At 35.2% G+C, this 12,686-nt stretch overlaps 1 protein-coding gene across 4 annotated transcripts in view; it reads left to right on the top strand.

Moving 5' to 3' along the window:
* Positions 1 to 12,686, top strand: part of PIK3C2G (phosphatidylinositol-4-phosphate 3-kinase catalytic subunit type 2 gamma) — a 347,688-nt gene that overhangs the window by 305,400 nt on the left and 29,602 nt on the right. For all 4 annotated transcript variants that reach the window (XM_006933551.4, XM_019834592.3, XM_045061452.1 and 1 more), the window contains one exon: positions 2,868 to 2,943. In XM_006933551.4, the coding sequence (XP_006933613.3) occupies positions 2,868 to 2,943 (76 nt within the window). The remainder of the gene's footprint in view (positions 1 to 2,867; positions 2,944 to 12,686) is intronic.

Here is a 12,686-nt window from a genome sequence, read left to right on the forward strand (position 1 = left end):
TACTTGAATTTGAGATAAACATATCTCTTTTTAGAGTAAGTATGTTGCAAATATTGCATGGACATCCTCTGGTTTTGTTTGCTATATCTGCCAGCCCTACATATGGGGAACACTGCTAAGTAGGATTATACTTACAGTCCATGTAAAAATGGCACCTGTAATGTTGCTCAGTATACAACCTATACAACTAAATGTAGCTACACTGCTTGGGGATCAATACAAACCCAACTGAGAACATTGATCTAAGTCATCAGTAAGAACAACTTTAGTACTGACATTTCTATAACTCATACTCTATAGTGGTACAGTGTGCTAAAAAGCAGTGGGAGGCATGCACGTGAGTAAAGCCAAGTCTGAGAAAATTTCAAAATTAATTATTTTAAGATCGAACAACATTACTTTTCCTCCCCTCTTCATCTCTTTTATTGATTTCTCCCTCCATTGACACTGAGTCATGTTTCTCCTCAAGAATGAAAACAATCTTGTTACAATAAGGAATTAGTATTTAGTATGTCACCCACACCCAGAATTACAAATGAGGATTTCAAGGATATGACAGTGTAAACACAAGGGAATAATTGGCTAGTGGTGACATTTCAGACACTAATTGGGAAGATATTCTGCCTACTATTGAAGTTTAATAACCATTGGGTGGTGAGGCCAAAATGTCGCCAGAAAAGAATAATTGACTAGTTGTCAAAAGGCCCAAGAAGGTCAAATTTTCTTCAAAAATTCTACACAGTCTGAAGTTTGACTTTAAGCTTAAAAAACAAAACAAAACAAAACAAAACAAAAAAACAAAAAACTTGATTTGGTCAGCATCCTGAATATGGATACATTTCTTGGGTATAGAATCTTATTAAGCAAGTTCACAAGAGATTAATACATAGAGATCAAAATTTGGTAGTTAACTAATTTACACTGATGCATAAAATTGCTACATAGATAACAATATATGCATTGGAAAACCAATGTATTCTTTATGTAAAAACAGATCTCAGTTCTGGTTAATAAATATTTATTAAGCAAAAATACTCTATGAGATATGAGTGAATAAATGACAATCCCTCCTCTTGATATCCTATCGACGAGGCTAAAAGAGTAGAAAAGAAAGCACATGAAAAACCTTGGGCAAATGGGTGGATAAGTGTGGAAAGGATGGATAACGACAAAGTGTGTAGGAAGACAAAGAGGTGAGAGAGCTGACACACTTGAGGAAAGAAATATAATTCAGTGTAGTTAAGCATAAAGTCCTAGAAGAGAAATGGTGAGAGATAAAGAGGGGAAATGAGCAATGTCCCAAGCAAGAAAGGTCTTACAAGCCTTGTGAAGCAGTTGGCCTGTTTCATAAAAGCAATAAGGAGCCACTGCTGGGTTTTAAGCAGTTAACTGTTAGATATTTATTTTGAAAGATCAGTTTGACTATGAAGTGGAAAACAGATTGGATTAAAGAGTAGCAAAGTAAGAGTTGGGAATCCCTGCTGTAATTTAGGTGAGAAGTGAGGATGTTGGAACTCAGAAGCATACCTGGAAAGAAGAAATGGGTAGTTGAGATATTTAGGAATTCAATAGGGGACTTAGCAATAAATATTATGTGTGGAGTAAGGAACAATGGAGAGTCTAAAAAATACACTCTATTTTGAGCCTGGACATAGGAAGAAGTAGCAAATTGAAGGCAAAGAAAATGCAGTTATTGGTGCACTTTTTGGTTGTAATTGTCTTTAGAAAAGTCAAGGAAGCCAAGGAAGCCAAGGTGTTTTGATATAGAGGGCTGAGGCTCAGGAGACAGATCTGGGATAAAGGTTTAGATTGGTGCATCATTGTAGAAGCTGCCAAAAGGTATAACATCACCCAGAAAGAATGTGTCAGGAATGAGAGAGATGGCCTGGAAGTGAACAACACTAGAACTTAAATTATAACCAAAAGGAAAAGGAGCCTGAAAAAAAAAAAAGTCCAAAAAGAGATGACGGGACAAATGGAAGCAAAACTGAGACAACCTAGTATCATAAAAACAAATGATAGAGAGTTTTTCACTAGAAATAGAGTAGCTATATAACAGCCAAGAAAATCCCCATCAGATTTGGTGGGGTGGGGTGGGCGGGAGACAAGAAAAAAGAAAAAGTTGTTAGAGATGATGTTATAAGCATTTTTGGAGAATGATTAGTGGGGGGAATCCCGAGTGCTGTAGACCATAGAGTAGAAATTGAAGAAGTGAAACCACTATGAATGTTGGTAGCTCTTCCCATAGGTTTGTGTCAAGGAAGGGAGGGGGCAGAAATAAAAGGATTTGAAAGGGGCATTAGTGACAGGGTATTATTTACGTGTGAGTATACTTTGTGTGGTTTGACTCTTCTGTTTGCTAGTTGTTAAAATGGAGAGACTACTTTATGCTGATGAGAAAGAAGGAAGAAGGTAAAGTTACTAACGTATAGATTGAGATATTCCACAAAGTTCCTAAGGAGGAAGAAATAGAATCTAGGACATAGATGAAGGGATCAGCATTGGGTGCTGTCTTGCTTACCTAGGGCTGCTATTACAAAGTACCACAAGCTGGATGATTTAAAGAACAGAAATATGTTGTCTCTTGTTTTTGGAATATGAAAGTCTAAAGTCAAGGTGTCAACAAGGTTGTTTCCTTCTGATGGCTGTGAGGGAAGAATCTATTCCAGGCCTCTCTTCTTGACTTATAAAAGGCTATCTTCTGCCTATGTCTCCTCACATTGTCATTCCTACATAAATACCTGTGTCTAAACTTCCCCTTTTTATAAGAACACCAGTCATATTAAATTAGGGGTCTATCCTCTACTAGTGAATGGAAGCAATAAATAACATATGAAGAAATATTATACTTTCTTTTTTTTTTTCAGAGTGATTGCGTCCTTAGTTTTTTCCTCTCTGAGCCTGTGCAACAAACAATTGAAGAACCATCATTTGTGGATCTAGGCAAGTAATTTTGTCATTATTACTATGTACAATTTTTGAGTTTCAATATAATTGTGCATAAAAATCACAACTACATATTTTTTTCAACTTTCAAATTAAAATCTTTTTAAAGAATAAGCTTTAAGGGTCTTTTCTATTTCCAAAGCTTTTTAACCCCTTAAAATATGTTCAAGTTAAATTAAAACGAGATGTGTTTGTCCATTTATGATAACTACATGATGTCACGCTATTAACTCATTTCAATTAATTGTGCTTCGAGGTGGAATTGCATTTCAGAGACAGAGTTCTTGTTTTCCCCTGCAGGTAAGTTTTCCAGATTACTCAACATCTTAGGAAGCAACAAAAGTAAATATTAGGCAATACAAATGATTATGAATTATCTAGCCATTTCACTCTTATCCTTTAAAGCTCAGTAATTACTCCACCTCATGAAGTCTTCTTTTATTACCTGGATCCCAAACTATCCCAGCACAATTATCTACCCTATTTTCCGCCAAATGTGTGTTAATCCTAATGAACTTTTCTAGCATTTCTCCTAGACTGGCAGGAACTCTCTTTGAATGTCCCATTAATTTTAAGTGTCCATAATATAATTCCATTGCCAGTAGCTATCAAATACTGATACTGGTTTTTATTTCACAAAGATTTGCAAGCCCATAATTTGCTAGGCCTCACCCTCCTTTCCTTCACAGCTCTCTGTTTTAATTTTATCCGTATCCTCCTTGTGATTCTTTGCCTTTAAGATTAGACCCATCGGCTTCTCACCTCTGCTCGTATCTAACATTGTAGTTACTTACACTTAAGTGCAGAGGTCTATACAACCAGATCAAGCTGAATAGTGTAAGTGCTTATTAAGTTGTATATTTATGTGTGTGTCAGCCTACTTCTTCTGTTAGACTGAAGTAACTTTAAACTGAGGACTCACTTCCCCACTATGCATTGCTCTGTTGTCACAGGCTCCAAATTTGACATCACTCTCTGACACTTTGCTTATATAGACAAACCATAAACATTATTAAGTAAATATAGTTAATAGAACAAACCATAAATATTTTTAAGTAAACATAAGGTAATTTCTTATAATTAATCGCATGTATCTAAAGAATGACATCCTCCCCAAAAAATATTTCCTTTTTTTCTTGTCATGATACACAAATATCTAACAATTATCTGCTTTTCAAAAATATTGTTAGCTGGGGATAACTTTTACCATTAGTATTTATAAACTTGAACTAACGAGATTTAAAAAAAAGCATAAGGTTGCTGATTTCTATAGTTGTCAGACTTTTTAAAGAGTAATAGCTTGATCTCTATTCTGTCATAAAAGTCCTTAAGGGTAATTGTTTCTCTATGTATCAAAAAATTAAACTGTGGATCACTATCAAATTTGTAGTTTTGCTGAGGTATTATTTCTCTATAGGATGTTTGAAATACATAAGCACACAAAAAATTAGGATTATTGTAAAAAATAAAATGGTGGTTTGATTTTTTTCTCATTGCTAATTTCTTACTACATCATACAATACTCAAGACTTGTTTTGGCAGAGTGGTGATAGACAAAAGATTTGATTCTCATTATTTGACTGCATATGAAATACAGCCTATTGTTTCAAAACAACAAAACACAAGGGTGGCTAGGTGGCCCAGTTGGTTAAGCATCTGACTTGGGCTCAGGTCATGATCTCACAGCTCATGGGTTCAAGCCCTGCGTCAGGCTCTGTGCTAACAGCTCAGAGCCTGGAGCCTACTTTGGATTCTGTGTCTCTCTCTCTCCTGTCCCCCACTCATGCTCTGTCTCCCTCTCTCAAAAGTAAATAAACATTAAAAATTTTTTTTCAATAAAAATAAAAAAGGAATTTGTCTTTTTTTTTCACGTTTATTTATTTTTGAGACAGAAAGAGAGCATGAACGGGGGAGGGCCAGAGAGAGAGGGAGACACAGAATCTGAAGCAGGCTCCAGGCTCTGAGCTGTCAGCACAGAGCCCGATGCGGGGCTGGAACTCACAGAGCACGAGATCATGACCTGAGCTGAAGTCGGACGCTTAACCCACTGAGCCACCCAGGTGCCCCAGAATTTGTCCTTTTTTTTAATGTTTATTTATTTTGAGAGACAGAGAGAGAGAGAAAGAGTACGGGAGAGGGGCAAAGAGAGAGAGAGAGAGGGAGAAAGAATCCCAAGTAGGATCCACACTGTCAGTACAGGGCTGGACACAGAGCTCAAACTCAACAAACCATGAAGTCATGACCTGAACCAAAATCAAAAGCCCCATGCTTAACCAACTGAGCCACCCAGGCGCCCCAAGAATTTGCCTTTTAAAGTGCCAATCCAATCAATACTCTTCTCTACTTCACACTTTTGCTTGGCTTCCCATTGCTCTTAGGCAGGGCCAAGTTCATGGGTTTGTGACTTGTGCAGTTACTAGGCACAGTGCTTAGAAAGGTCCTGCACTTGGTTTAATACTCTACTGTCACTATTTCAAAATTCTTAATAATTTTTGTAAAAGGGACCCTGCATTTTCACTTTGCATTTTCATTATCACTGAGCCTCACAAATTATATAGTTGCCCCTGCCCTTAGGGTAAAGACCAAAATTCTCATGATGGCATCCCAGCAGAATCTGGCATCCTCCAGTTTCCTTTTGCAGCGCTAATATCAGACCCTTCCCTATCTTGATTCCTTTTCCAGTTCCTCAACTAAGACAAGCACACCAGCACGTAACAGATGGACCCTTCTCTGCCCGGACCACTTGACTTTTTGTCAGACTTTTTCTGACAAAAAAGACTTTTTTTGTCAGACTTTTTCTGACTTTTTCTACCTTCTCCACCATTTTTTTTTTTTTGCATCCTTCATATCTCATCTCAATTGTCTTTGCTCTTTACTCCTAAAATGCTTTTTTTCCTCCAAAATTATTGCAGTGGTGATTATGGCTTTGTGTGCTTCTTTGTAGACTAGAAATTCATGAAGACATGATCCATGTCTACATTGCTCACAATGTAACCCCAGGCCTTAGCACAGTGTCTGGTCTACTATAGATTCACTCTCCATAAATAATTACTGAATAAATGATTGTTGACAGAAAGAACAATGTATGACACATTTATATTCTCTACCAAGGTAGCTTGTCATTTTTATTAAAGGGACAAAGAGAAGAAAACTAAAATCCCAAATCATGCCACTTCTCCCACACTTCCCGCTTCCCATGGCAGTGCCCAGGCACAAGAACTTCACTGCTTCCCAACCACTAGAATTCTCTTGAAGTAGCACCTAGAAAAGAAATCTTCTGCAAATTACATTAAATATGGACTCAACCAGACTCACCCAAAGCACTACCCAGAAAGTTGCTGCATTTTATCTTGTATACTCTTTAACTCTCTAATAGCATGATCCTCTATACTTCCCCAAATAGAGGTCCCATGCAAAATAGTACCTCCACAAAAATATAAATCTATCCATCCTCTACCAGTATACAACACTGACATGAAGAAGATAGATTTTATTGTCAAGGTATAGTGACAATAACATAGGTAATGGAGTAGAACATGATCAAAGACAACAGTTGTCAGAGTTAAGAGGATGAATTAATAAACATGTTTATATGCCATTGATAATAACAAATGGTTGCAAACAGGAGTTTTCAATCATTACCTCACATTACCAACCTCCAGTTGGAGATGCTATTAATTTAAAAGGGAACTGAAGCCACTGTCTCCATGGCAGGGTCTCTCTGGTTAATGTTATCGCTACTTACTCTAGCAGAACTCAGTCAATTATCTATACATTGAAGTATGTTACCCAGGTTTTCAATGTAACTTTTAATGAGATGGAAGGACAAGAAAGGGAGGGCTGGGGCTACTTAGAAATAAATATTTATATTAGGTTGTTTTTGAAAGTTGAAATCTTTAAATTTTATGCATTTGCTATATTATATCATAAAATACCATGTTTCCAATTAGAAAATTATCTTAGACTTTTATTTGTGGCTAATGTGGGCAAGAAAAGATAAAAGAAGATGAGAGTTAGAAGACGTTTTCTAATTATTTTATTTCTAAAAGCTGAGTATCAAAAGATATCGCTAAAACCTAACAAATCACGTGATAAAAATAATTGTAGCATATGTAATATTAGTGTTAGGGAAACACTGAGAAAGATTATAACATTGAATATAATTAGGTGGTAGATGAAAGTCAAGTGCAAAATTTTATACACATTAATTTTATCTCTGTCTCTATTAGGAAACAAATATTGTCAAAAAAAATAAAAGTCTAAGAATACTAAATAAAAGTAACCACTATAACAAAAGTAAAAGTTTTCTAAGTACATAAAAATAAAAACAAATTACATAGCCAAAGATTTTCTTTAAAAATTATAAAAGCAAAAATGTTATATTTCTTTAAAACATAAAACAATAACAGAAAATGAATCTATTGTATCAATAAGTAGAAATGGGCTTAAACTCATCTATAAGAAAAAATTTCCAGTTGGAGTAAAAGTATACATCATAACTCTATACTGTATGTAAAAACACACCTAAGAGAAAATGATTTTTAAAAATTAAAAATTAAACTCCAAGCACAGGTACATTAGGACATGGAGACCAGAAGCCATGATTTAATAAAGAAAAGGTGGCATTTAGACAAGAAGCATTGAATTAAACAAGAATACAACTTTAAACTATCATAAGTACAATTCTCAATAACGATATGAGTGGTTATGACTACATATGAACTATATGACAGCAACACATATAAAGCAGAAATTATGGAACATTCAAGGAAAAATACACAGACTGGTAATAGGATATTCTAATTAACTTCTCTTGATTTATGAAAGACTGAGTGAAAAAAGTAAGTAGATACAGGGGCGCCTGGGTGACTCAGTCAGTTAAGCATCCGACTTTGGCTCAGGTAATGATCTCTCATTTCACAGGCTGGAGCCTGCTTCAGATTCTGTCTCCCTGTGTGTCTGCCCTCCCCCACTTGCATTCTCTCTCTCTCTTTCTCAAAAATAAATAAAAACATTTAAAAATTTTTAAATAAGTAGACACAAAGAACACTAAATAAAATTAATAAGGAAAATTGGTAATTTGTATAAAAACTCTTTATCCTGAAAATCATGAAAATAGATTATATATTAGGCCACAAAGAAAATTTCAATAAATCCTAAAAAGTAGAAATAGTACAGACATATTTTTAATCATGAGAAAGTAAAGTGAGAAATTAATTTTAAAAATTCAGAAAGCTAAAAGATACTTAAGTTTAGATATTTATGAAAACAAACCTCTCTTAACTCTTGGGCCAAAAGGACTTAAAGCACAAAATGGCAAAATTTCTAAAGAATAACAATACATCTCAGAAACATGGGAGAAAGATAAAGCAATGCTCAATAACTGGGACAATTGGAATAAGACCACAAAACAAAACAAAGGAATACAAAAAAGAAAAATAAATGGATGAAGAGTCAAGTAGAGATTAATGAGTTAGAACACAGAAAACAGAATAAATAAATCTGGAAGTTTAAAAGTAAACAATAAAATAAAAAAGCCAATGGCTAATATAATCAAAAGACTGGGGGCAGGGATGCCTGGGTGGCTCAGTCCATTAAGCATCCGACTTCGCCTCAGGTCATGATCTCACACTTCGGTTAGTGTGTTCCAGCCCCGCATCAGGCTCTGTGCTGACAGCCTGGAGCCTGCTTCAGATTATGTATCTCCCTCTCTCTTTCTGCCCCCCCCATTCACGCTCTGTCTCTGTCTCTCCCCAAAACAAATAAACATTAAAATCAATGGGGGCAAATGCAAATATATGAAATACAAAAGGAGAATCAAGAAGTAACCATAGAAAAAGATGAAACTGAAGAATAGTAGGAGACTACTTTGCTCAAGTCTACAAAACTAAATTTGCAAATCTGTCTGAAATAGATAGGGTTCTAGGAAAACACAATTTCCTTGCTCTAGAAAAGATCAAGTTTGAGAGAAAAGAAAAAGCTTCAAAAAGCAAACTTTAGAACACTACCAAGTTCAGATGATTTCCACAGGAATTCTATAAAACCTTTAAAAAGTAGGTGATTCCACTGTTAAACAATTCCAGAGCAGAGAAAAATAAAGGAATTTTTCCATATTATTCTTATGAAGCATATAAAGTATTTATGCCAGTAGCTTCAAGGAATACAAGAACAGCAAAAAAGGAATCACAGCCTAATCTCACTTCTGAGTATCAATGGAAAATTCTAAAATATTTGCCAAAGGAATCCATCATCACACTAAAGGAATGAAATTCACCAGGACCAGAAATGCAAAAATGGTTCAATATTGGTAATATACAGTATACATGTTATCATCTTAAAAGTCTTAAAGAGAAAAATCATATGGTTGTCTCTATAGACCCTGAAAATTTCAATAAACTTTCTTGACAAAGCACTCAAATAAAAATAAACGGGTAATGCTTTAACATGAGAAAATGTATCTGTCTTGGCTATCCAAAGCCCACATCAGGCATGACAAGGAAACAGTGGAAAAGCATTTCCACTAAACTATAAAATAAGACGCTATGCCCATGATCATCATGGTTACCAACAGGTAACTTACTGTTTCACCTCTTTCAGGTCTTTGCTCAAAATTAACCTTCTCTGGGCGCCTGGGTAGCTCAGTTAAGCGGAGTCCGGCTTCACCCAGGTCATGATCTCATGGTTCAAGAGTTCGAGCCCCACTTCAGATCCTCTATCTGCACCCCCTCACCTTTTCCCCACTAAGGCATGCGTTTTCTCTCTCTCAAAAATAATAAATTAAAAAAAATTTTTTTAATTTACCTTCTCAATGAGAAGTACACTGATCATCCTGTCTAAAATTGCAAACTGACTCTTATTCTGTTAGTCCTCAGTGCCTTCATCATGTTCTGGGTTTTTTTTCCCTATCATTTATCATATTCAGCTTATAATAAACTTTATTTATTTATTGTGTGGTTTTGCTTTTTATATATCCCTGGCTACTATAGAAATGCCAAGAGAGGAATTTTGTCTAACCTGTTCCAAGGGTCTAGAACAGTGCCTTGTCCATAAGATATCCATAAATATTTGTGACATGATTGTATGAAATTGAAAAAAAATCTTAGAAACAAAGTTTGGCAAAGAGAAGACAAAACTAACAATGTCTGCCAGTAACATGATTACATACCTAAAAAAATAAGAATCAACTAAGAATCTAGCACAAATGATGAAAATTCAATAAAGGTATCAGGTACCAAACTGATGTATAGATAAAGATAAAATAAACATGGAAGATAAATCCCAAGGGTACCTGGGTGGCTCAGTTGGTTAAACATCCAACTGTTGATTTCGGCTTAGGTCATGATCTCACAGTTCATGAGATAGAGCCATGCATCTGGATCTGCGCTAACAGCACAGAGTCTGCTTGGGATTCCTTCTCTCCCTTTATCTGCCCCTCCTCCACTTGCACTCTCTCTCTCTCAAAATAAATACATAAACTTAAAAAGAAGGAGAAGAAGAAGGAGGAGGAGGCAGCGAAGAAGAAGAAGAAGAAGAAGAAGAAGAAGAAGAAGAAGAAGAAGAAGAAGAAGAGGAGGAGGAGGAGGAGGAGGAGGAGGAGGGGGAGGAGGAGGAGGAAGGAGAAGAAGAAAAGAAAGATAGATCCCATTTATAATAGCAGCCAAAAAAGAAAAAACAACTTAGGAATAAATTGAACAGGAAATATGCAAGAGCAAATGAAAAATACTTTAAAGCATTAATGAGGGATTTCAAAGATGCCTTGAACAAATGGAAAGACCCAATAGCATGCTCTCTTATATAGGAAGATTCTACATCATGAATCTTATGTCAGATATTTCTGATATAATTCTGAATATAATTTTTTAAATATCAATAGATTTATTTTTAATTAGATGTTAATTCTACAGTTCATAAACAAAAACAAATAAAGACCAGGAAAATTGAACACAAGCAGAGAGGTAATACTAGCCCTATAAAACACATTACAAAGCCTTGATAATTGAAACAGTGTAGTGTTGGCCTAAAAAGAATGAATAAATAGAACATAATAGATTGTACATAAATAGAGTCAAATACATCCAGGAATTTAACATGTGGTCAAACCACTAAGGGAAAATTCAATAAATGGTGATGAGATAGCATATTTCAGACCATATGCCAGGTTAAAGACCAAATGGATGAAAGATTTTAAATGTAAATAACAAAACCATATATATAACAAAGAAAACATAGAAGAATCTTTTATAATCTAATGATGAGCTGGTATAGTTAACACTACAAATCCAGGAGCCATAATAATTTTGCATGATATAGAAAAACTACAGCAAACTTTTAAAAAAAATTCAAAGATAAATGACAAAATGGGTGAAATATTTGCAATTTATCACAGAGTTGGTTGTCAAATGTATAACCATCTAAAAATTGGTAAGAAAAAGACAATAACCAAATAAAAAAATTGTGGAAAGAATATGAAAAGATGTATGCACCCCAAAATACAAAGGCTCTTAAGCAAAAGAAAGGGTCCTCAAACTCACTCGTAATAAAAATGCAAATTAAAATTACACCGATACCATTTTTTACTCATCAGATTTGGAAAAAATTCAAAAATTTAATTAATAAGCTTGGTTACAAATCAGCAGGCACTCTTAGACACTGCTAGTGGTAATGCAAATTGCTACAACCTCCATGGAAGGTGATTTGGCAACATTTATCAAAATTACAAATGGCTAATACCCTTTGACCATCAATTCTGTTGGAAATTTATCCTATAATATTTGTGCATAGGTACAACATGACATGCATACAAAGCTATTTATTTCAGCATGGTTTGTAACAGCTGGAAAACATTGGAAACTGCCCTCATGCCCATCGATAGGGAACTGGTTAAATAAATTATGGTATTTCACCTTGTATGAAACTATATTTTAAAAAATAAATAAACTCTGTGTTATAAAAATTTCTCCAAGATCTTTGTGCAGAATAGTAAATATGCTATTCCTTTTGTGGAAAAGGGGGGGAGTGGATAAAAATACTTATTCGTATTTGCTTATGTGGAGAAATTGTGGAAGGAGAAATGTCCCTCTGGAGGGACATATGGGAGACTAATGAAATAATGGCGAAGGAACTGGGTGGATAGGTGTTAGGAATGGGGGAAGATGTTTTGCTGTATACTTTTAAAGTAAATTTTTATTTTTTTAATCATGAATATATTATCATCTGAAAATGTTAGATTTTGAAATGCTATTTCTTAACATTAATGGACACAGGATGCATAATGAGTGCTGTATTATCTGCTGTAGTGTCATACATTCAAACATTTCAACACAATCATCCTTAGGATCAAACAGAAAGAGATAGAAAGAGTGCACGCACATGAGGGAGTAAGGACAAGCTGTCAGCACGGCACAGAGTCTGAGGCAGGGCTCAAATTCACCAACCATGAGATCATGGCCTGAGCCAAAATCATGACCTGAGTCAAGAGTAAGACACCTGACTGAGCTACCCAGGTGTCCCATTAGTTCTTAGGGTTATTATAAATGATTAAATTAAGTATAATCAGATTCTCCAGACTAACTTGAAGCAGAAAGTCAAAATATTCCAGCATCTTCTTGTCCATATGGAACTATTCTCAAAATTCTCCCTCTCTGGGTTCTTCATTTCTTTCCCTTAGATTATTGCCTCCATGTTTGCCCCTTTACAGCACAATGTTTAAGGACATAGGCTTTAGAGATCATTTGACCCTG

The sequence above is a fragment of the Felis catus genome, chromosome B4 (assembly GCF_018350175.1).
Source record: "Felis catus isolate Fca126 chromosome B4, F.catus_Fca126_mat1.0, whole genome shotgun sequence".
NCBI classification, from domain to species: domain Eukaryota; kingdom Metazoa; phylum Chordata; class Mammalia; order Carnivora; family Felidae; genus Felis; species Felis catus.